Raw genomic sequence first — 25,456 nt, 5'->3', positions numbered from 1 at the left:
CGGATCTACGAAGTTAAGATTCCTCCAGGTGGGTGTTGCTTGGATCTGGCTGCTGTGCTCCACTTCTTTCTGCTGCAGGTGTTAGAGTTGAACCCTTTGTGTCTCTCTGGCAAGATGTTCTGCTCCTGAATCAGCTGGGTGGGTCTTGTCTCTAGCCTCTTTGCAGGGAGTTCTGCTGAAGGTTTCCGTGCTGGGCCTGCACTCTGGGTCTGTTCAGGATCTTGCGGCCTCGGTGGTCTCACTCACTCTGGGGCCTGTGCTCTGGGACTGTTCAGGATCCCGCGGCCTGGGTCATCTCACTCACTCGCCGGGCCTGCGCTCTGGGTCTGTTCAGGATCCCGCGGCCTGGGTCGTCTCTCTCCTCCTTTCAATTAGTTCTTCATCCACAGACTCTAGTCCTGGCCACTGAGTGAGCTCTACCTCTAGCACAAAATGTTCCTTAACCCTGTTCACAGAGGGAACCCTACAACCTGGTTGTCCTTTGTCTTGTTCACAGGCTGAGTATACAATTGCAGAATGAGGCAACCAGAACATAGAGAGGTAAAGCAATTTGACCAACATCAGACACAGCCCAGTCTTCTATCCCACTCATATGTTGACCCTGAACCTTATTCCAAGTTTTAGCCACAAGGAACAAATACTGCAAGCATATGGATGCATCTGTCGAAAGGGATCCCTATTACTAAGGTTTCAACTCAGACACAGATGGGTGGACATCATATCTTTGTCTCTGAAAGAGAGACCAGTCTTCCAGGCATCCTAGAGTACAGGGGCTATTAAAAAGAATTCTTGCCTAGGAAGAGGGATTTGTCTGATGAAAGAAATCAATAAATTGCTATTGAATGCAGGCCAACCTCACTAACTCAAACTAATTGGAGGTAGCCTTTCAAATTAGTGAACCATCTGTATTGTGGGTTACTTATAAAGAAATGAAGCTTTATTGCTTTCAATAATTCATAGTAACTCCAAGTAGGCTAACAAATTGTGGCCTAATCGAGGTCTTACGAGACTTGCCTTAGTGAAATGAAAAGAATCCCCAGCATCCATCACCTATATGCAAATAGTTCTGTCAAAGGGGTGATAAAGTCTGTGGCCTTGAAGTTTGGAAACCCAGTGCTCACAATCCCTTTATTCCCTTCATTCATTTGCCCACAGTGGGCAAAGTAAGACCTGGTAGAGCCCAAGCCATCCCCATTTAGAACTCATGGAGTGATTTCTAATGAAATTTTACTGTAAAAGGAAACAGTTGGAGAGGGGCCTTAGAAGTAGCAGGTGCAATCTTTCTACTGATGGAATAAAAGATGGTTTTGAAATACTGTCACTTCCTTTAATTTTTTTTCCTAAGAAGACATTAGGAAAAACAAGCTACCAACGTAAGTCAAGTACCTCAGTGCTTTGTCAAAACCCGGAACAAACATTAAGAGGAAGAAAATCTGAAGGTCGAAGAAAGGAAATAAACAAGAAGAGTAAGTAAAGCATGAATCATCTGTTACCACCTGATGGCTCCTTAAAAATAAAAATAAAAATAAAACCATGGAAGGAAATAGAGTCCATGCCATGGCTTGGAATTTTAATAGAGGATCTGATAGAGGCTCTGTGCCCTTTTATTTCACAGAAAAAAAACTCATCTTAGGCTTTTGATTTGGTTGTTTGGGTGTGTTAGTTATTAGTTTTTATTAGTATGTTTGCAGTGCATGTTTACATTCCTTTGGGGAGTTGGTACGTGTTCATAATATATCTTCATTCTTTTTACTTCCCCTTCCTGTCCACTCCCCCCTCCACCTCTTGATGGCCTTCCCATTGAGAAACATCTCGCTCCCTACTTCCTATTGTCTATCTTTTATTTTGCTCTTTATTTATACCTTGGATTTCTCATGGAAGAGACACCATGCAATATTTAAGCTTGTGGGTCTAATCCACTTCACTTCATAGTACACTTTCAAGATCTTTTGTGCCTTTTCATTGAGGCCTTCCAGGCCCCAGGGTAACAGGGGCTCACCCAGAACTTGTGTCTACTTCTCTGCTGGCCACTGTGAGTGGAGACAGGAGGACATTTTCTTTGCATGTGTTTAATTATCCTTCCCTTGTTTCCCAAAGACTTGGACGTGGCTTACAACAAAGCAATAAAACAATAACAAACAGAAAAATGAAGCAGGACCAGGGAAAATTGCAATAATTAAAAAAATCAAACATTAGGGTGGGGGTTATAGCTTAGTGGCACAAATACCTGCCTAGCAAGTGCAAGGTCCTGAGACGGACTCCTGGTACCAAAAAAAAAGAGCCAATGATAAAGAATTTAAAGGCCATCTAGAGTGACACTCAGGTGGCTAAAATAGACAGAATAGGTGTTCATTCCATCCCAGTGCAGTGGACTAACTCCCAAGAGATCACAGGTGGCTCTGTAGAGTGGCCCTTCTGTGTAGTTTTGGACCAGACACCTCACTTCTTTGAGCTTGTCTCATAGGTTCTGTTCTGAATGATGGGTCCAGTACATATGCTCTATTTCATACAATATTATGGGGATTCGGTGAGATGATGTCTGGAAGCACCAAGTCTCACTGTCTGGCAGAGAACACGTGCCCCACAAGTGGAAGATATGACAGATATGAAGAGTCTCCCGTGATGCATTTGCCCGTCGGGGCATCTTATTTGATGCTCACATCAGCTAGGCCCTGGAGAAAGGAGAACAGAGGAAGGCAGTAGTCCTACAAGAGGCACTGCTCCTGGTGAGTTCCAGAGATGGGTTCCAAGAGATGGAACTTGGGTGAGGAATATGTTGGTGGTGTATGGGGACAGTGTCAGACTTCTTCTATTGGAGCAAATGACAGATAGGAGCTAGACGTGCAGAGGGGAGAACAGGCAGGATCTATCTGTGGAATGTTTTAAATCTGGCCAGATGTTGAAGGAATTTCAACCTCATTTGACAGGAAGTCAGAGTCATTGAAGGATTTTGAGCAGGGGAAGGATGTGACATGCTGTTGAAGGGGATGTTTTCAAAGGTGGAGTCTGTCTGCTGCTGTCTGCTCTGTGCAGGCTAGGGTGGTGGCTAGGAGGAGGAAGTGGAGACTGGCAGAGCAGCTGCAAGAATCCAAGAAAGAAACAGGCAAGGAAAGCTCAAGCTAAGGCCATGGGGATGGAGAAGATGCACAATTCCAACTTCGAGTTAGAGGCACTTGAGGGGGAACAATTTGACATCCTTCCCTCTAGATGGGAAACTTCATGAGGGCAGGAACCATGCATACTTGGCTCATCACTGTAACCTCCTCCCAGGTCCTAGCATAATATTTGTGCACCTAACATTTTTGAACCGGGGATTGAACTCAGGTCCTTGCGTTTTGCCAGGGAAGCACTTATTTCCACTGAGCCATCTCCCCGGCCCCTCTAGCATAATATTTGGCACACACTAAGTGTTCAACAAGTGTTTTACGCATGAATGAATGCCTCCATGCAGACATTGAATAAAAGTAAAAATGATTGCTTAATCAACAAACAGCAGTGGTACACAAAAAACAAAATAGAGGGCCATCCAAAAGAATCTCATAACTGTAACTGACTCTCTGTCACTCTCCCTAGACCTACACTGACAGTCTAGTATGGAAAGAGCAGCTCAGCAGAGAGAGCCAGAGCTGGCTGGGAAAGAAGTCACCTACAGCAGAACACACACTGGCAGTGATAGGAAACATACCAACCATGCATTCCCTGGACAGCTCACACCATGTATGAACAATGCAAAATGTACAAGTTACAGATGGGAAAATAGAAATAGGGATGCTTACTTCACAAAAGGGGTAGCCACACTTGAGACCAAGATGTGACTTACTAAAGCTGGATTCCCATTCAGAACAATGAAGAGTGATGGTAAAAGCCTAGGCTTGACTGTCTACAAGCCTAACTCCTGGCCTAGGCAAAACATAGAATGGGATAATTAAGAGGTTAGGCCCTAGAGTTGGGCTACCTGGGTTTACACCTGGGATGCAATACCAACTAGCTGTGCAGCCTTCAGCTTAACCTTTTTGGTTTCCTCTTTTATAAAACCTAATAACAACATCTGATTCTGCTTCATGAAGTTAACATGAAGATTAAGCAAGGTAATGCACGTAATGCATCCAACACCACCTGTATAGTCTCAGTACATGCTAGCGTGCACCCTTTTTGTTGGTTGGTTGGCTTGATTACTTCTTCAGAGTCTCACTATGTTCCCCAGGCTGGCCTCAAACTTGCAATCTTCCTGCTTCAGCCTACCAAGTAACTGAGATTACAAGTGCATGCCACCACATTCAGCTTTAGCTCTCACTCTCATTTAACCTGAATTATATAACTTCAGACAAGCCATATCCCCTCTCTGGGACTTGGTTTCCTCATGAGTCTAAGGATTTTTTAATCTATACTTTAGGGGTGGGTCTTTACCTGTATTCTGAACATCATTCACACATAAAAGCATCTCCATTGCTTAGGACACTCAACCAATAACTCTGCCTTAGACGGATCACTGAGACTCTTAGAAAAGAAAAGAATGCACAAGATTAGGGTTGATGCATCTTTCTTACTATACTTTGTAAACCTCCCTTTCTTCCCATGAATTCTAGTTTCCTCTACTACTCCCAAGACATTATTTCCTTAACCACCTTCATTCAAGGTGCTAAAGCAGAGTGAGCCTAAGACATTGCTATCCTCTAGACAGCTCACCTAGCCAACCCTCCATTTGGAATTAGGACTCCCAAGTTCGTCCATCAGGTTTCTCTTCCCCACTCCCCACGCCAACTGAGACAACTACAATCACACCAACCTCTGCTGCCCTCTGCTGTCTGGCTCCAGAGGTGCTGGCTCCAGTTTGACCTGTAAAGGCGATGTCCAAGGACCCATCCATCAGTTTTCCCAAGCCCTGGTTGCCCCTTGGAACTCAGCAATATATGGTGGATGTGCTGTCCATATCCAGGCTCTCTCCTAATCTTCACAAGTACAACCTGTCCTATGCAGACCCAACATAACCAAGCCACAGCTGGTATGGTCCATGAGTTTGAAGTTAAGGCTTCAGCAAAGAAGATGAACTGTTGGAGCCTTCCATATTCTCATCTAAGCCTCCTTTTCAAACATTCCACAATCATTTATTGTGAATTTGCTGCATGTCAGGCACCATGTAAATCTTAGCTTATTGAATTATCTTATTGAATTCTGGCACCAACTCTGGAAGTAGGTAAAATTATTATCCTTATTTTATAGATGAAGAAACTGAGACTCAGAGAGGCAAATGCCACACCCCAAATCACAAGGCCAGTGCAGGACAGAGCTAGGACATGAAAAGGTATCTATCTAGCTCTAGTGCCTGTGTTCTTCACCACTGGCATTGATGTGGAAGGTGGTTGAGAGGCTGAGAGAGTGAAGGTAGAAAGGCCAGTTAGGGTCTGTTACACTAGTACATGGCACAAAACAGGGATGCTCTTTAGATGTGTTTAGGAGGTGAACTTGACATGATGACTGCCTGAATGTGGAGGCAGGAGACAGGGGTTCAGAAACAGCCTTCTGGTTTCTGGATTGGGCATCTGGGTGAGTAGGGACATGTTTGGGTATGGGGAAAATAAAGAGATTCATTTTAGATGTACTAATAACAAGATATCTAGGCATAACCAATCAAGAGGTAATTGGTTTCATGAGTCTAGAGCTCAGGAAAGAGGCCTGGGCTGCTCTCAACTAAGAGATAGGTGAGATTTTCCAAGGAGTGTGTAACTCATCAGAAAAGAGGGCTGAGGCTGGAACGTCAACCTTTCAAAGAAAGCCAGGATAAAACAAATATAGAAAGAAGACAAAGAGCCAGGCGTGGAGCAAAATTGGGCACCGTGAATTCAAAGTGATGCCAATCCAGTTAGGAGGTATTGTGTCACAGAAAAAGCAGATAGTTCAGACATCTTGGAGTTCATTCACTCATTCAACAAATATTTAAGAGCTACACAGTGCTACAGCACTGTCCCTGTGATATAGCTGTGGACAAAAACAAATAAACAGATCCATGATATAATGCCAGGTAGATGCTCTGAATAATAAATAAAACAGAATAGAGGATAAAAGTGACAGAAGCAGTGCTTAAACAATGAGATCATGGAAGACTTCTCTGCACCAATGACATTTAAAGAGAAGTCTGCATGACATGAAAGAATGAATCATGTTCATTCCTGGTACAAGAACTTCCCTATTAGTAGGAACGATATGTGCAAAGGCCCTGGGGTGAGAGCATTCTTTACTTTGAGGTGGAGAGAGACAGGATGGATGTGTTCTAAGGACAAGGGGCAAGAGCCTTAAATGTGTTCAGTAAAAGGGAGGATAGAATGATGGGTCATGTAGTTTGGACCAAATAAGAAGAGAAAAGAGAGTCCGGGTGTGGTGGCACACACCTGTAATCCCAGCTCTGGGACGCTAAAAACAGGACGATCACTACCAGTTCAAGGAGATATTGCATAGGGAGACATTGCACAAAATAAAAATAAAAAAAGAAAAGAGACCAGAGGATGCTGATAAATCAAGAGAAGCATATGATACAAGGGAGAGAGATGCAGTGAAGTTGAAAGTCAGGTCTAGTAAGAGGGAGGGAGGAGGGGCTACTGTCAGAAGGACAGGAGGCTGTGATCAGAGAGTAGGAGTTTACAGTTCAGTGTGGTAGAGGACAACAACCCCAGGCAATGACATGAATGCAAGATGCTGCTCTGGGGGTGAGGGCTGGGCAGTAGTGTAGCTAGAGTTCTTACCACTTGGAGCAGTGCCTCAGTTTGCTGCCCTCTAATGGATCTGAATATGTGAATCCATTTAAATACAGCCCTAAAATGTGCTGCTGGGACAGACTGGCCCTTCGGCTGCACACACACAAAACTGGACTGGGAAGGAGGAGAGCAAAGGGGCTCTGATCTGAGCAACTTTGGACTCAGAGAACTCAACATTAGAGGGGTCATTGACAAGAACCTTGATGTCACTGAGGATAATGGTGGACATGGGGGGTAACCATGAGTCTCTTGCTATGGTGTTCTGTATGACTAGGGGAGCATTAGGAGGTAGACTGAAAGAACTGTGGCAAAGGCAGAGGAGGAGTGAAGGAGGTTGAGGAAAGCTTCTGGATCAAGCAGCGCTTGAGGTGATAACAGAGAGGAGAACAGAAGGGTGAGATTTCCGGTGAAAGAGAAGAACCAGCAAAGGTCCTAGGCTGAAGGGAACATGGGTATGGGACAGAAAGAGAGATAGTGTGGTTGGGGAGGAGAGAGCAGAGAGAGGTGCACAGAATGGCTGAGAAAGGAAGAGGACAGATGGCTGGAAGAGTACCCAAAGGCCAACTGAAGACCTGAGTGGAAGCACATGTAAGCTGGGTGAGCTGGCATTCTGAGAGGGAAGCCCAGCTTGGTGCCACACACATCTGAGCACATGACCCAGAGTCTGACTCACCTGTGATCACAGCAGCAAACCCAGCGAGCTGGCCTCTGCAGAGTGCCAGCCAGGCCCCACTGATTCCACAGGAGGAGGGAGAAAGAAGGAGAAGAGAGAGTAAGAAGGGCTGTGGGCAGCCTGGCACTCAGGTGAGGAGCTTCCCACCTGGTCCTCCAACCACAGCAAAGCGAGGAGCAGCACTCACCCTCAGGAGAGACCCCTCCCTGCTGGCCAGCTGTCTGGATAGGGAAGTCCTGGGTCCTCTAACACCAAAGATCAGCTCCATGAAACAAATTCTTGCCTCTTCCCCTCTGAAATTCTTACACACACACACACACACACACACACAAGCATGTGTGTGTGTGAGGGGTGGGAAGTGACAGGGTTGGTTTTTGTCAAAGCACAGCAGGTGTGATGGAATGAACACACAATAACACGCTTTCTGGGGCTGGAAGATTACTCTGCACTTAGCACATGCCTTTCAGGCAAGAGATAAAGAGGCCAAAACACACACTGCTCGAGTTCAGTGTTAACTCCACAAATCTGTATTGAGCCCACTTTCCCTGGGCTCTGTCCTACATGCTTTGGTGGATGTAAAGATTCACAAAAGCGAGATCTTGCCACAAGGGTAGGTAACCCAGGAGGCACAAGTATCTTAGTCGCTTTCCTCACTGCAGAGAATAGCACAAGACACCCACAATTTAAGAGATGAGAAGGTTATTTTCACTTAGTTTCATGAGTTGCAGTCCTGGTTGGTGGGCTTGAATGCAAAACCAACATGGTGGAAGAACATACCTCAGAAGAAAGCTGCTCGTGTCACTGGTGCCCAGGAAGCAGCAAAGAAAGAGAAGGGCTAGCCCCAAAGAGAGGTGAAGAGGGCACCGCCCCTCCCAGCAGCACACTCACCTCTGGATCCTTCCATGCAGCAGTCCACTGATGAGTGCAGCTTGCTCCCATCAACTCCCACATGCATGAGGCCAGATCCAAACCTCAGCAGCAAGTCAAGAAAGCAAAGGGTTAGTGCAAGGCTTTTAAAATAGATGCTCAAGCAAAATGCTACAGGAGATGGAGAGGCGAATTGGAGGCAGTCAGGACTTAACAGATGAAGTGAAGCTTGAGGTAGGCTTTGATGGATGGTGAGAATGTGAACAAGAAGTGATAGGCAGTGGGACACACCGGGGAGGAAGGCTTTTTTGGCCGCTTGGATGCAGAGATTGAGTTCAGTGCTAGGGGCAGTGGGAGCCATGGGAAATCTTTAGGTGCGAAAAGACGCTGGGGGCCAATGGAAAGAGCACAGGCTTTAAAATCCCCCCTCCCCAAGATCAAGATTTGAGTGTCAGCTCTGCCAAGGAGTCAGCTTGGACCCATGCAAAGCCACTGTTCTTCCCCATCCCTGTTCTCCTTGTACCACTGAGGAGCCCACTTGTCTCCCAGCATGCTGCGAGGCCTAATGAGATGGTGTGAGGGGGTTCGGGAGAAGCAGTCACATGCTGCTCCAACCTCTCGGCCTCTGAGGTCACATCAGCAGCTAGCCCTGAAGTGTGCTAGCTCAAAAGTCCCCTTCTCGCCTGCAAACTGCAAGAATGCAGCTTTTTCTTGAACTGCTTTCTCCTCAGTATTGGGACACTCTCAGGGGTGTTTGGTGTCCAGAATCCCCCAAGATGCTGACTTTCTCTCTAGCACAGGCCATGGGGCTGCACACCTGTGATCCTCATGCTGTTCTTTATATTGGTGCCACCAATGTGCCCCAGACTGTGGGCCCTCCCCAGAGCAGCAAACCTCTGCCTACGCTGCCCTGCAGCCTTCACCTCCTCCCTGTTTGCCTCCTGGTTCCACTCTCCCAGAGGCCCCTGCGGCACAGCTGCTGGTGGCCCTGGTGTAAGAGCTCCTTGAATCCTGCTTGCTTTACATGCATTTTCCCATCCACATACATCAGATAGGTTGTTAGCATAAGCTGAGCTGTGGCCAGGACATGGGGAAGATGTCACCCGGCAGAGGAACACGCAAGTTGGTTTGGTGTGTTCTGATGGGGATTAGGCAGTCCTTGGTGCCCAAGGAGTGCAGGCCCAGGTCGGAAGTCAGAGCTACAAGGCTCAGGTGGACCCAGGGTACAAGAAAAGAGGGAGACCTTGCAAAACAACTTCAATTTCAGAATTTGGTCTTTAAGCTCGCCTTGGACCGAAAAGTGCAACAAGTAGAGGCCAGCTGCCTGTGCAGGTCACTGCGGAATGGCAGTGACTCACAAGTCTTCTGAACAACTTGGATACAAGGACCCTTGTCCATTCACCCTTCCCATCCTGAATCATTGCTTTCCAGTTTGGGCCTGTTGCCAACTTCAAGTCCCCACCAATGGGTGTGAAGACAGTGCTTTCAAGATAAAGAGATAGGGAGGAGCTAAGGGTGAAGGCGACATCTTCACTGCCAAGGCCAAGATAAGAACTGGAGGGCAGAAGTGGAAGCCATGCACTGTGTGGAGACCGTCCCTGGGGCAGAGTCCAGATGCTGAAGGCAGGCTGTGGTTTGCTGGCTCTAGAGGCCACAAGGCCCTGCTGATGTTTGCTAGAACAGTAACTGCCATTTCAGCAGTGTGAGATGCCAAGGACAAAAAGAACAAGGTGCAGATGAGACTCGCTTTGGTTCAAGTTCCACACTTGAACGGAATATACCATTTCTTCTTTCCTCTCCGCTAGGCAGTTCCTAGGAGCTTCCCAAGCATTAACCCATTTCATGTTCATCACACACCTAAGAACTTGGGGTTACTGTGAGTCCATTTCATAGGTGAAGAAATTGAGGGCTCAGAGAGGTAAAGTCGCTCCCAAGCCCATGCAGCTAGATGGTGTAAGAGAGGGCATTAAAACACAGGTAGCGTGGCTTCCAAGTAGGTGTTCCTAGCATCTCTCATAAAAAGGCAGGGCTGTGTTTGTCCTTCAGGTCCCCCTGTGCATCCCCCTATAAACTCTACCTGCTGGCCCTTCACTGTGGCTAATCCAGTGCACAGAGGATGAGAGGGGTTTTTGACCTGGTCCTCTGGCCTCTTGGGATAACCTCATCGTCGGTCCTATAAGGGGTAGGAGAAGGGATAAGGACACAACAAGACCTTGCTGCTCTGTCCGCTGAGGGGAAAGACTTCTGCCCTTTGTTTTTATTCCTGAACATAGAGTTCACAGAGCCCCTCACTCATTCAACTCTGTCTAGCCTGACACAGGGCCCATAAAAAGTCCCTTTCCTTACACAAAATGGCCCTGTGTATGGTCTTTGAATAACTGTTACTGAAAGTTGCCTTAAGCTGATTGCAGATTTAAGCAAAGAATCAACACATTAAAAATAAATAAATAAAAATAAAATGAGAAGGAATGGGCAGTATGCCTCTGGCCTGCAGTGTGAGCACCCAGCGGTGGTGAGCACCGGTCTGACTGCCCATCAGGAGCATTTTTCTCTGGTCAACTCCATGCCCAAGCCCAGAGGTTCTAGAGCGGAGCTGACCCGCCGCTGGTGCTGCCTCCCACTCTCTGATGCAGCTAAATCTGAAGACAAGGCCTCGCTGTCTCTGCTTCCCTCATCAGAAGTCATGCTGTTTTGGAGTGACTTGTGCTGCAGGGTAACCAGTCCCTATACTAAAGCTATGGGAGAAAGGGCATTTACTGTGAACCAAATCTGTCTTCTCAGAGCCCCTGAGCTCTTTCTGGGTCTTCTCTCTTCAGCGATATCATCTTCCTCTGGTCCCTCCAAATCGAGAAGCCTTTTAGTTTCTGTTCCCTCCAAGGTGTGAATGGCTCCAGGCAAGGTAGACTTTGCAAAGTGCAGAATACAGATCTGGATGGGACTCTCAAGCCCCTGAGGAAGCAGCTTCATGGAGTGGATGTTTCTGGAAAAACTCACCCCAGCTCAAGCAAGGAACTTTCCAGCTGCAGCCACTTTCCCCAAAGGCTACAGCAGGGCTTCCCTGTCACAGAGAGGACACTGGCTTTTTCTGGGAATGGCTAACTAGGAGGAGGAGCAGAAGGAGGGACCAATATTCATTCCAAAGCAAAGACAGGGCTGTACCCGGAGCCCCGTAAGGGGGAGCTAATGGGAAACAGCTTTCAGGGGGGGAGGGAGGGGGGACAGAATTCAGGAATGACAGGGGCAGAGCCTATAAAGAGGGGGATGGGACAAGCAGGATAATTGAGAACAGCTGTTGCTCTTCTATTTCAGAGATCTTTGGACTCTGCCCGGGGCGGGCTCACAGCATATACCAAGCTACAAGGACCCCACACAGGTTGCCCCAGACAGCCCAAGGTTCCTCTTCTCCCCCAGGCTCCCAGAAACTTCTGAAACAAAAAAGCAGAGGAGGACTCACCACCCAACAGCCGGACAAGTCCTCCCCATTCCAGCCCCACCTCTGTCTGCTGCTGCCCAGAAAAGGCCTGGAAGAAGAGACAAGAAAAACAGACCTGCCCTCTCTCCCAGTCCCTCCATTCACTCAGCGCTGGCATCTGGAGACCCCATGGCCTGGGCTCACTGGGGTTGCTGCCCCTGGCTTGTCCTCCTCTATGGTAGGTGCATCCTGAACTCTCTTGGAAAGCAGCTCTAGCCTGTCCCCTCTGGGTTCAGGAATGGTTGGGGTGAGGGCTAGGGCCCAGGTGTCTCTGTCTTTTAGTTGCCTGTCTGCCTGGAGGAAGAGGCTCCAGCAGGGCCAATCTTCGGGGTCCCTATGGCTTGGATCAAACATAGTTTTGCACCTTCCATTACCCACTATTAGTGACAGAAATATTGTGACCCTGGTCAGAAGGTAAGGAAGACTTTATTGAAGATTATTGCAATGGGCACTACGCGGCAAGGGAGATAGCAAAGGCCACTGGGGATTTATAGCCAAGGAGCAGGGGTGGGGGAGCAGTACATGGAAAGTTACTAGGACTCACCCAGAGGAATGTGCAAGGGTTGTGGGGTTCTTGCTGATCTGACTTCACAGGATTATTGCTGAAGGCAGGCCAGGGTGAACAAGAGTAGCCATGAGAAATCTAACCAGATATCAAGGGATTTCTCTAAACTGAACTGATAGGATTTTCACCAAGACAGGGCAATGCAGGCCTGTCAAGGACTGTCTGGGCACAATAGGCCAAGGTTGAGGCCTTGTCAAGAAAAGATCTCAGAGGAGCTTACAGAAGTTCTGCAAGGAGCGTCTTTGTCACCCACATGATGCCCTATTTGTCCTCAACTAGGTGCCCAGTTCCTCTGCTCTCCCTCATCCTTAGCCTTTGGAATACATGTCTTTCCTTTGCTCTCTGTCAGCAAGACCCAGCTCAGTATCCAGTTCGAGTACCTCCTGAGTGCTGGGCCCTGTGCTAGGTACCACAGAGTGATTCAGCTGTGAGTCCTGCTCCTGGGAGCCACAACCCAGCCTCAGAGAACAGCAGACTCTCATCCAGAAGGCCATGGCTTAGCTGGGTCCTGGTTCTTAGGCTGGCATCTCAGAACCACCACCTTGCTGGACGTTTGTTCCTATATAAATGGTTGTTTCAGGGCCAGGGAGATAGCTCAGCAGCATAACTGACAGCCTGGCAAGCATAAAGTCCAGAGTTCTATCCCTGGTATTGCAAAACAAAAAAATAAAGGGTATTTATTTTCCTAAATTAATAGTGTCAGTTTCATCTCCCCCTTGAGTTTATGAAACTAATAGATAGGTGGGGCATCCATGGTATTAGTCCCAGCTACACTGTCTCACTTCAGAGGTAAAAATACAGTCTGTCAATACTTATGCCTCCATGTTCCCCTAGGAGATTGCCCCCTAAAATGCACAGGGTGGATAGAAAGACTATCAGAGATTACTGGAGCCTACTGGCAGACAGCTATGTAATGCAGCCTTCTCTCTTAAGAGGCCCAGAGCTAGAAGACAATGCCCAATGCCTAACACAGAGTAGGCACTGAAGAAACATTTGCTCAGTGAATACTGGGCCTCTCTCCTGGGGCCAAACCGAATTTGCCGCAAAGCCCAAATTGAAAACTAAGTCTCCTTATACTCTAGCGCTTCCAAGACATCCCTGCCCCTTCCAGACCTACCTTCCATGGCTGACAGAGTGAAAGGATGAAAAAGTGGACCCCCAGCTTTGGTTTGGTTGGCAGTGCTGAGAACTGTGCCCAGGGCCTCAGGCAGCCTAGACAAACAAGAGCTCTAGCACTGAGCCACATCCCCAGTCACAGTCTTGCTTTGTATTCCAGTGACCTATGTTCAAATCCCCATTTGACCACTGATTCATCGTGACAAAACTTGAGCAAGTTACCAAATGCATCTGGGTCTTGGCTTCCTCCTCTGTAGAAATAGAACAGTAATACCCACATAGGTTTCTTCAAGTATCAAAAGATATACAACTGTGCATTGCTTAATGATGGGGACACGTTCTGCACAGTGTGCCATTAGGAAATTTCGTCATTGCACAAACATCATGGAGTGACTTATACAAACTAAGATGGCTATGAGATCATTACATGATATAATCTTTCAGGTCTACTGTCACATATACAGCCCTTCATTGACCAGGACATGATTACTCAGCACATGACAATGCTGTAGACACACCCATTCCTGACTTGGACATCTGGCACCTAGTAGGGGCTCTTTAAATGCTGATCCCCCATCAGGCCAGCATTTCTGACTAGGGTTGCTGTCATATATTTAGAATGTGCCTGCAACAATAAGAGATTTGGATTATAAAAATGGTACAAGTGGGCCTTGAATTTAAGCAAACCCAATATACAAAATTAGATTTTTAGGAGGCTAAAAGGAAGGTGATTATTTAGTGAGCTCCTCTAGAGCATTTCAAAGAAAATTTGATTACAAAAATTTAATTTACACACAACTTTTCCACTTCACTAGACCCTGAAAAGACCCAATTAGATTAGGAGAAAAATTGATATAATGAGCCAAACCCATCCAACAGTGGCAATCGCTTGTCGATGAAACTAGTGTCTTTGATTGTAACCCAAGGTGCCATCCAATTCAGCCTGATTTCCCATGAAATTAGATTATTTTTAACCTCAAGTAGCGTTTGTGTGTTTCAAAGAACGGAGTGGGTGAGGGGACTGAAGGAGGATATACCTGTTCTCTGGGGTCTCTCTGGTCTCTAAATGATCCTGAAATTTTTTCCCTAGCTTGTGTCTGGAGCCACCCAAAGCCAGGGGACCTTGGCAGAGAAGATGTGAGAAACTGTTCGGCCAATCCTCCGGTGAGGCCTTGGGTCCACCCCTAAGTCTGCCGTCACATTACGGCCCCGCCCCTCGTCCTCTCCCCCCTCCCCCCCTCCCCCCCGCCCCATTGGCTCAGTTGCTAGCCTCTCTGCATACAGGCTTTCTCCTGATTTCCGGGCTCTCCTGCCTCTGTTTCTTATTAACATGCAGCAATCCGGTTTGGCAGCTGTTTAACACCTTTAACAAACCTGCACCCCTATTGCATACCCCACTCACTGCTTCAGCTCTCTACTTGCCCCTTAGGGCTTGGGAAACACCGCCCCCCAAGAAAGAAGGAGGAGAGAGAAGTGACAAACAGGGAGGGGCATCCCCCAACTGGTCTTTGGGTGAGGCTCAGCGGAAGCTAGGCAGAGGCTGTGAAGAAAGAAAAATTCTAGGGGACGGGCAAAAAGGGAAGCACAGAACAGAGGAGGGAGGAAGTCAGTGGGCCAGAAGAGCCAACGGAAGCGCAAGAGAGGGAGGCCTCTAGGCTATGAAGACGGGAAAGCCCAGAAGGTTGCAGCCAAAGGAGATCAGGTTGTCAGCTTCCAAGCTGGAAACCAGAGTGATCGTGAATTAGAATGGGGCTTAGAGATCTTCTACACGCAGGGTGGCCTGAAGTATGAGGTGAGCAGACATGCGAGTACCCAGAGCCCCAGAATAAGCACAGCACATCTACACTGTTAGTCGAGTTTATTGTACTATTTCGTTAGGCAGATGGGTGGGCTGACACATTACTTTTACAAAAAACAACCCTGGATAGATCTTTGAGTAGAAAACAAACAAAAATAATGATTTTCATTTGCAAGAAAAAAATGGCCTTTGGAGAAGTACCAGGCTTGGAAGGGACCTTCCCCAGCTACATCTCACACTGATAGGGGTGCTCATTCACTGTCCTCTCTCACTGGGGACCAGTGAGTAACAACTAGATAAAGCCGCCAAGGTCGGGTTACCAGATAAAATACAGGATACTCCGTTATATCTGAATTGCAGATGACAGACAATATTTCAGTCTAAATTGCACCAAATAGTACAGGGGAATATACTTACATTAAAACATTATTCATTGTTTATTTGAAAGTCAAATGTAACTGGGTGGGTGTCCTGCATCTTTATTTGCTGCATCTGGCAACTCTACACTCTACCCCCAAGGTACCTAAATTGGAGGTTGTCCTCAAGGCCTGGGCTAAGGCCCAAGCTGAAACCCTGCAGTTCTCACAGGTCTCACCCACATCCTCTTCCCAGGGTACAGTGCCATTACTGTCACAAGGAGTCCTTCTCCAAGCTCTGTACCTGCTTCCTGACTCAGCACAGACCTGCAAATCTAGGTTTATTAGGAAAATCATCTGTGCCAACCCCACCCCCAGTGGCCTGCTCAGGACTAACCACCCCCAACCCTGCCTCAAGAGAGGCTGGCAGCTCCTCTGAAGGCTGCAGTGGTGGTGGTGGGAGAGGGGTGGAGGTGACATTTTCTCTAAGCGATGTAAGTGTTTGGGTGTCTTCCTGTCGTCTGTTAGCACCTTCCAGTTACTGTGGTCAATACCACATTGCGGCTCTCAGCCCTCCGCCAGCAGATGGAGGCCTGGAATCTCTCTGCATACATCATCCCAGATACAGATGCCCACCAGGTAAGGGACTACTCCTCACCATGGGCCCGCAGTTAGCCAGGGAGCACAGGATCAAACAGGACACTGTTACAACTCAGAAGAAAAGACAAAGAACAGATCTGATAGGTAAAAAAACAAGTAGAGAGCTTGCAAACAGTAATTTTAGGAAAAAGGAAAGAACATATTCCTTTACACAGCAGGGAAGACATAGCCAAAACTTCTTGACCTCAAGAAGTCAAGGAGTTTTTTTTGTTTTTGTTTTTGTTTGGGTTTTGTTGTTGTTGTTGTTGTTGAGGGGGGGTTGTTTGTTTGTTTGCGGAACTGGAGATTGAACTCAGGCCCTTGAGCTTGCCAGGGAAGCACTTATTCTACTGAGCCATCTCCCCAGCCCCAAGGAATTCTTGAAACTCTAAAACAATTGAGAATCAGTTGTGATCAGTTCCCACATGGCAGATCCAGCAGGAATGCTTAGGGCATCCCTTCCCTAGGAGGTTAGGATGGAGACTGGGACTTGCACTAGAAGGACCCTAGGCTCCCTCCCAGCCCAGGCCCTCCCACAGTCTCCTGGCTGGAGCAGTACTAGTGTGGGGGAGAACAAACAGGAAGCAAAATAGGCTGAAGAAGAGCTCCTTTTCCCAAAGCAGCAGCCCTGCCCACTCATCCCACTTGCCAGCACCAAGCCAGTTGGAAGAGAGGGCATTTTCAGGGTCCATCAGCTTGCTGGAATTAGTTTTCTCATTGGCTGGGGAAGGCTAAGAAACTTAAATAAATATCTCAACTTCTCTGATCCTGTTTTCTCTTTTGCAAGATGGAAATAAGGAGCTCTGTTTCCAGGGATTATGAAGTGTGATATACAGCCATCCCATGTTATCCACTAGGGACTGGCTTCAGGACCCCTGTAGATACCCAAAGGAGTGGCTACTCAAGTCCCTTATATAAAATGCTGTGATCTTTGCCCATATATGTACACATGCTTCCATATACTTTACATCATGCCAAGATTATGGATAAGTCTTAATACAAGGCAAATGGATGTTGTACTATGTTATTTAAAGAATTTATAAAGGAAAACATCTTACATAGTCAGTACAAACATAATTTTTAAAAAAATATTTTGGGCTGTGTGGAAGTGAAGCTGCAGATGTGGAATCCATAGATACAGAGGTACACCTGGACAATACCCAGAAGCAATTTATGATATACCCACTGTACTGGAGGAGAGCGGGGAGGAAGAGGAGCTATGTGCAGAGCAGAAGCAGATGCTATGGTCCTAGACTATACAGAATTTGCATTCTGGTCAGGGTGACAAATCTCCTTTATAGAATAATCCAGTGAAACCCTGAGTCCAGTGTTGGACAGTGGAGTTAAGACCCCAAGAGTTCCAGTTGTCCAAAGGAAGGGAAGACAAAGGGCTGGGGCAGTTATAGAAGGCTTCCTGAAAGAGGGGCTCAGGAGCCTTAGCCATGTGGAGCTGGTTGCAGCCTACCAGAAAGAACAACCTGGGATGTGGTTAGGGCCTTCTACATGGCTTGTGACTTCATTTTCTAAAAAAGGTAATAATTCTGGTGTTGTTGCTTTCCTAGAACGAATACATTGGCAAGCATGACGAGAGGCGTGCATGGATGACAGGCTTCACAGGGACTGCAGGTGACAGCCACTACCTCCCTTCATTGCTTCTGTTGGTACACCAGGGATAACAAGAGTGGATTTGGCATAGCTAACTCTTTAGCAGCCAGGACCACAGGATGTAGGATCCAGAAGCCCCTTCTTCCCTCCCTGCCCCACACGCCTCTGCCACCCTGACACATCTCTCAAAGCACAGTGGCCGCCTTTCTGTAGAGAAGCGAGCAGATGGCCCTCCTGGCCACCTCACTGCATCCTCTCCAGCCAGGCCAGCCCAGTGCTCCCTGGGCCCCATTTCTGCAATAGTTGCTTCTTATGGACCCATTCTTCCCTTCACATGCTGGCTCATTTGGGCGGAAGTTTTACTCGCAGTTCTTTTAATAGACAAGGTCACTTTCATGGTGGATAGAGACACAAACATAGAGACCCACAATGATGTCTCAGTTTCTGAAGGGACATCTGATCCTAGCCCATTAGACACAATCTAAGCTGTCTTTGTTGATCCCCTAACATGCTTTCCTGAGCCTCAAGATGTCCTACCTCGCCTATCATATGCCTTATTTCTTTGCCAATGTTGGGGGATTTGCTTCCCTACCAACCTTCAGCTAAGCCTCTGGCTTAGTGTCCCTATCAGCCACCAAGTCTTAACACTGACTCTCATCTTTCCTGAAAGCACCTACGTGCAGCCTGAGATTTTTGGGCCTGGCCAAAGCAGACCCTGTCTTCTTCTGCCAAAAGTTCTGATGACCGCCTCAAGAGGCCCTGAACCCAAAGCACCGATGCCTGCCTTGGGGTGTTCTGTCTGCCAGACTCCCCCAATGCTCTTTTTAACACTTCTAGCCTCACTGCCTTCCAGTGGAGGAGACAGACTCTTTCTAGCAATACCTTGTGACATTCTCACTGCCCACACTGTATCGCACATCTGCCATCTAAAGGCCTGATCCTCACCTTCACCTCCACCTCACACGCAAGTCTCCTGTTGTGCCCCAGGTACTGCAGTAGTGACTATGGAGAAAGCAGCTGTCTGGACGGACAGTCGCTACTGGACCCAGGCAGAACGGGAGATGGACTGCAACTGGGACCTCCATAAAGAAGGTAGAAAGCCACAAGGGTTTGTCCCCCATCAAGGACATATGTGGTAGGACCGTCACAGACAGAAGTTTGGCTAGAGACCGTGAGGCTGGCCCTGCAGGTGACCTCTGAATGCCTTCCTGTCTTTCAGTTGGTATTACTGTTATTGTCTCCTGGCTCCTAGCTGAGATTCCCACTGGAGGGCATGTGGGCTTCGACCCCTTCCTCGTCTCTTTTGGTATGTTCTTCCTTCAGCTCCTTGTATTTGTTGTCACCAACGCAAGTGGCTCAGCTTCCTAGGAGGTGAAGAAACACTTTCTTAGAAGGAAGGGCGACGTGACCATAAAGTAAATGTTTTCATGACATGGTTACAGAATATTTTGGAACAAAAATAGATTCATGGATTGTATAATTTAGAAATGTTAGAGGAATAGATACAAAATGTTTTAAAAATCATAAGTGTAGAAAGCCAACATAGAAGACAAGGGATCATTAATATCTAGTACATGAATAGACCTAGGTCTCCTAGCACTCAAGCCATCTTACGTGTCCCAAAAACACTCAGGGCTGGTGCTCAGAATGACTTGAAGTCCTCTTCTGGAAAGTAGCTTAGAAAGGTCAAAAGAGTTGGGAGAGAACATAGCTTGTTGAGCTCCAGGCCCCAGATATCCAGCCCGCCCATGACTTCAAAGGTAGAAGCCTCATGAATATGTACTGGCAGGCTCCTACTTCTGAACTGACTTCTCTTCTAACCTGTGCAGTGTGGCCTGAATGTCACCATTCCCTTGAACCATAGCGTGCAATCTTGGTGAAAATAGTACACAAAATAGGGACTACCCCCGGCCACTGACACTTACAAAGGCAAGATTGGCCAAGTGTTGGTGGACACCACTGAACCAGACTCAGGGTATCTCAGCTTGGAATGCAGAAAGAGGAGAGGCGCAGCCTCATGGGGATACATATTACAGAAGGTCCAGATTGCTTGGACAGGTTCGAGGCAGCTAGAGCTACAGAAGTAGGACTGGAGCAACTGGGAACAAGAATAACTTCATTTGAGCTACAGGTTTTCCTGAGGTGTAAATAGGTAAAAGGCAAATGACTCCTTCCTGTCTCCACAGACTCTTGGAACAGTTATGACAGAAACCTCCAGGGCTTCGATATACAGCTGGTGTCCATAACAGTCAACCTTGTAGACCTGGTGTGGGGCTCAGCGAGGCCCCCGGTGCCAAGTGAACCCATTTATGCCCTGGAAAATGCATTCACAGGTGATTTGGCAAGCCCATTCTCCTTTCCAACTTGTACAAATACAGGTCCCTGCTACCAGGTGCCCTTGTTGCTTCTCTTTTGACTGAAAAAGCACCACTGGAAGTCCAAAAGCACTGGTTTGCAAAGCTTAGCAAAGACCCAGGTTGCCTCAGATGCTTGGCTAAAGGGCACATTTTTGGATGCTCTCCACAGAGAGCCTTAGTCTGAAGGTCGCCACTTCATATATGGGAACTTCTGGAATAAAGAGTGTTAGAATTTAAAGCAAAAGGCAGGTGGGAGGGAGGAAACAAGAGTCAGAGAAGGAGGGAACAGAACCCTCTGAAAAGAAAAAGCACATGACATGCATTGCTTGCCTGGGAGTGGAGAGTGGTTCATGTCAAACCACTCATCCCTTTCCTTCTGACCCTCCTGTGATGGAATATTCACATTTGCAAGATGGCTGGGATAGAGAGAGGAAGTAAGTGAGTGCAGGGTCAGTGTGTGACACAGATGCGGGTTCAGGTTTTGGTTAGACCACCACGGAAAATTAACTGACCTAGAAAAGTCTAACCTTGACCTTGTTGACACCATCTGAATCTTACATCATAAGAGATAAGTATGTCCTGTGATTCTTGGGATTGATAAGTGAAATCCTGACTAGGGCCAGCTTACTGCTCAGGAACAGCATCTTGGCTACCAACCACCCTACTCGAAATTCTGAGAGAGCCAATATATTAGGATTCTTGGTCACACTGAGCAATCTGAGAGGCCCCTTTACACATGTGGGTCCATCTCTGTTTCTGATTCAGAAGGGAGTCAAAAAGGTAAGAAGGAAATTTCAAAACTGTAGCTACAATGAAAGTAGTGAAAATTGTGTCCAATTCCCTTTGTGTGTTCTGATCTAATGTGCAGAATCACTCTTGACAGTTTTTAAAGAAACTTGCTCTCCAAGACTGATCATAAATAAAGTCATTATATAGACATAAAGAAGGTCACAAATATGGCAGGAATAGAAAGAAAAGATATAGCAGGGCTTGGGACAAAGTCATATGTGTTTTGTCACTTCCCACAAGTAAGGGGATGGCAAGTCCTCACAGGCTGTTAGTCTTCAAGGAAAAGCTATCCGGCTCCAGAACAGGACCTTGAAGGCTGAAGGACAGCTTTGACAAGAAAATTCTTAGGTTGCGGGTTTAAAAGGACAGATAGAGGAGCAGGGACAAAGGACAGAATATGAAGTTAACTACTCATAGGTAGTTGTATACATCAGACCATTTCAATTTGGTTTATTTTGTTTTCTCAAAAGTGTGTCATGTTCATGAATCTTAAAAACAGAATTCTAAGAAGCCAGTCAGAGAAAGCCACATATTACATGATTCCATTTATATTAACCATCCAGCATTGCCAAATCCATAGAGACAGAAAATAGGTTAGTGGTTTCCTGGGCCTGGAGGGAAGGGGGAATGGGGAGTGACTCCTTGATGGGTACAAGGTTTCTCTCAGGGGTGATGAAAATGTTCTGCAGTATTGATGGTTGCACAACATTGCAAGCCATGCTTAAACCCAACTGAACTGCGTACTTTAAAGTGCTAAACTTTATTATGTTTACAACAATGAAATAAGCCGAAATAACGTTTATCATACACAAAGTTTTGGTGCTTGTTAAATAGTTTTACCTGTTTGCCTACAGTTTTTAATGGCATTAAGTTATAGTGTATGCTTGTATCTGAGCCCAAATAGGATTCTCAATGTTTATGGTCTTCTGCCCCCAAAATACTTCCTAGTATTTCCTAAAGGCAGATTGTTTTAGTACTGGGAATTGAAGCAGGGCCTTCACCATGAGCTACCCCCTCAGGCCTTCTGTTTTTATTTTGAGACAGGGCCCCGGTAAGTTCCCCACTAAGCCAGGTGGAACTCAAAACTTGTGATGTGCGTGCTTTAGCCTGCCAACTACTGGGAACGGACAGTAGACTATATGTCTTATGGGGCACGGATAGTTGATACAAACTAAAGCCCTGGATACAAACATCCTAGAAAGTCAGCACGGGGATGGAGTGGGACACGTTTGGAGATTGACAGTGCTATCAAGACAGTATAGTGTCTACACAGATTAGCAGCTTGGGCCATGGAGCCAGAGAGACCTGGGTTCAAATCCAAGCTCTACCCCTTATAGCCATGAAACTCTAGACAAGTCACTTTATCTCTCCAAAGGCTCAATTTCCCTATCTATAACATGGGGTCAAGTGAGACTTAAAACAATGTCCATGAAGTGCTTAGTCTCTATCTGTGGCTTATTAAGTACTGGAGTTGTTGCTGAGGACAGTTGAACATGGCCCCAGCCCTCTCTGCCCTTCAACTACTCCCACTCTTTTGGTCTTTTTCTGCATGCTTACGAAAGAGTAGAAAGCTATACCAGATTTATTCTATACCAAAATACCTTCTACATGCTTTTTTTTTCCGGAACAGGGGATTAAACTCAGGCCCTTGCGCTTGCCAGGGAAGCACTTACTCTACTGAGCCATCTCCCCCACCCTTCTACATGCTTTAAAACTCATTTGAGCCTCATGTCAACCCTGTTGAGGTTCAAAACTATTATTCTATCTCATTCTCATTTTATAGCTGCACAAAATGAAGCACAGAGGAGGTAAGTAATTTGTCCAAAATCACCCAACTCATGTCAAAGCTAGGATTCGAGGCCAAACTGGGTCCAGAATTCATGTCATAATGACCAGGTAAGAATTTGTCTGAAGAAAGTTTTCTACTGCTTTTTTTAAAAAAAGAATGAAAAGCCATTACTTTAAGGGAACCAAGTGCCTAAGGTAAGTGTGTCTCTCACAGTTTCTTTGGGCCCCTTTGCTTCTAGGGAGCACCTGGCAGGAGAAAGTAGCTGACATCCGAAGCCAGATGCAGAAGCATAAAAAGGCCCCGACTGCTGTCCTTCTGACAGCACTTGATGAGACTGCCTGTGAGTGTGGATTTGTACACATGGGTGGGTGCCACGCCCTCACCAACTCTCCTGGGCCCCGTAGCACAGAGCTCTTCCCACAGACAACTGCACACCCACCGATTGTGTGCCACAGTAACCATGGCCTGGGAGAACCAAAAGGGGCAGCTCACACCTACAGAGTAAGACTACCAGCTCCCAACCCCCAGCAAGCTGGGGTCAGGCCACAGGCCACTGGAGGAATGGACTGGCCACAGCAGCAGAGTGCATGTGTGTCCTTAAAGAGAAGAGCACTAGCAAGACCTCCCACCAGCCTGGCCACAGTCCCAGGACACTCACACCCCCGACATCAACACCCAGGATAACCCTACTTGGTCCCAACATGGCTCAGAGCCTCTCGCCCAGTCCCTATGATGAGGATTCAGGCATCCTGGGACCCACTGCAACTGTGCGTTCACTAGAGGTACCCACATGTTTCTAGAGGGAAAATTTTAAAGTGCTCTGAAACATCTCGAAGATCTCCTATGGAAGACTGAGAGGCTCCCAGTGGCAGATACTGCAAATGTGCTGCTGGCAGTCATTTGGGGCCCACATCAACAGTGGGGTGGAGGTGGCAGAAACATTTCTCCCAGGCAGATCAGCCTCACACAGTACCCACCAATTCTCTTCCCAGGGCTTTTCAACCTTCGCAGCAGTGACATCTCCTATAATCCCTTCTTCTATTCCTACACACTGCTCACGGACTCTTCCATCAGGTACCACTTTTTCTTGGCTTCGGTCATGACCTTCCTCCACCATCTGCCCTCCCCTTGTCCCAACACTGATCCCACCCCAATGTACAGTGTTTACACTGCCCATGAGCGTGGCTCCTGTGCTAGCAAGACCTTCCAGGAAACTATCTGTTGGCTTTTCCTAACCTCTGCTCCCAAGCAATCTCAAATTTGGGTGCTTGTCTCTGTATGCTGGCTTCCTCTGACCTTCAGGAACAATGAAACTGTGTGTGCCTCTTGTTCTTTGTGACATCCTTAGTGGACACTCAAGACCCTCCTGTCTTCCCTCCCCACCCAGGCTATTTGTAAACAAGAGTCGTTTCAGTCCTGAGACCTTGCAGTACCTGAACTCTGGCTGCACAGGGCCCATGTGTGTACAACTCGAGGACTACAGCCAAGTCCGTGACAGCATCCAGGCCTATGTCTCAGGAGACGTGCGGGTCTGGATTGGGACCCAATACACCATGTATGGGCTCTATGAAGTGATACCTGAGGTGGGTTTGCAGGGCGCTAGCCCATGCCAGCCATTCAGTCTCCTGGTCATTGGGCAGATGTGCAGTGTGTTCCCTTCTAGGCCTCTCTGGGAAGAGGCAGAAGAGGAAGAAGTGGGTATGTTTGTCCACAGAGAGCCCTTACAGTTGTTGAGGGGGTTAGACAGAATACAGCCTGGTCAGCAGAACCTGACACTAAATCTTCACTCTGCTCCTAACTGGTCATGCAGTAACCTTGGGCAAGTAGCTTAGCCAACTAGGTCTCTGTTTCATTGCCTAGAAAATAAGAAGAGTCCTGCCTCATTGGAGTTTCTCTGGGATTTAAAGGAGATGGAACACATTGAGCCCCATGGCTGACACATTGTGGGTGCTCCTATAATACGGACAGCAAGTTCACATTGCCTGGACAGCCTCTCACATGAGACCAGGATCTGAGCCGTTCTGGAGTGCTCATGGCAGTAAGCTGCCTATCTGGGCAGTGTTAATCAAGGAAGCCTGCCAGGAGGGAGAAGGGGAAGGAAAGAGGGCAGAAGGGAAGGCTAAGATGGGCACTAAAGACTAGAAAAGACATGTAATCAGAGAGCACCAGAGGAGAGGGCATTGCCACCACAAGAAGTAATAAATCTCACCTCAGCTAGGACTTCCTGGACAGCACTACTGTGTCTGGATGGTGATCCCAGCCCTCCTCCTACCCCTTGTTCCCAACAGGAGAAACTTCTGGCAGATAGCTACTCCCCAGTGATGATTACCAAGGCAGTGAAAAACAGCAAGGAGCAAGCCCTCCTCAAGGCCAGCCATGTAAGTCCATGAACAGGAGTATGGGAGCAGCATCTTGGGAGCTCTTGGTCTGATAGGTTACAGAGGAAAACCTTCCAGAGCTGAAGAGAGGCTCACTGAAACAAAGGAGCAGACACCAAACTCTGGGTGTAGCCTCCAGTCCTTGGCCACTTGCAGCCAGTATAGTATTGTAGGGGAGGGAAAGGGAGGGGAGAGTATAGTACAGTAGAGTACAGTATAATATAGTGCTTTAAGGTGCAGGTCTGAAAGGTAAAGGGTCTAAATTCAAACCCTGGTATCACCCACTTCTGAGCTGGGTGACCC

General features: G+C 47.2%; 1 protein-coding gene across 1 annotated transcript in view; it reads left to right on the top strand.

The window, feature by feature from the left end:
* Window positions 1-11,583: 11,583 nt before the first annotated feature.
* Xpnpep2 (X-prolyl aminopeptidase 2) overlaps window positions 11,584-25,456 on the top strand; it is a 28,657-nt gene continuing 14,784 nt past the window's right edge. Inside the window, exons 1-11 of the mRNA XM_004634514.3 lie at window positions 11,584-11,939; window positions 14,533-14,606; window positions 16,125-16,235; window positions 17,798-17,861; window positions 18,828-18,932; window positions 19,060-19,146; window positions 20,027-20,173; window positions 23,014-23,115; window positions 23,768-23,849; window positions 24,163-24,358; window positions 25,064-25,153. Of these exons, the coding sequence (XP_004634571.1) occupies window positions 11,891-11,939; window positions 14,533-14,606; window positions 16,125-16,235; window positions 17,798-17,861; window positions 18,828-18,932; window positions 19,060-19,146; window positions 20,027-20,173; window positions 23,014-23,115; window positions 23,768-23,849; window positions 24,163-24,358; window positions 25,064-25,153 (1,107 nt within the window). The 5' untranslated portion in view covers window positions 11,584-11,890. The remainder of the gene's footprint in view (window positions 11,940-14,532; window positions 14,607-16,124; window positions 16,236-17,797; window positions 17,862-18,827; window positions 18,933-19,059; window positions 19,147-20,026; window positions 20,174-23,013; window positions 23,116-23,767; window positions 23,850-24,162; window positions 24,359-25,063; window positions 25,154-25,456) is intronic.

The sequence above is a fragment of the Octodon degus genome, unplaced genomic scaffold, assembly GCF_000260255.1.
Source record: "Octodon degus isolate 3935 unplaced genomic scaffold, OctDeg1.0 scaffold00063, whole genome shotgun sequence".
Classification (NCBI taxonomy): Eukaryota; Metazoa; Chordata; class Mammalia; order Rodentia; family Octodontidae; genus Octodon; species Octodon degus.
This window is presented reverse-complemented; position numbering and strand designations above follow the sequence as displayed.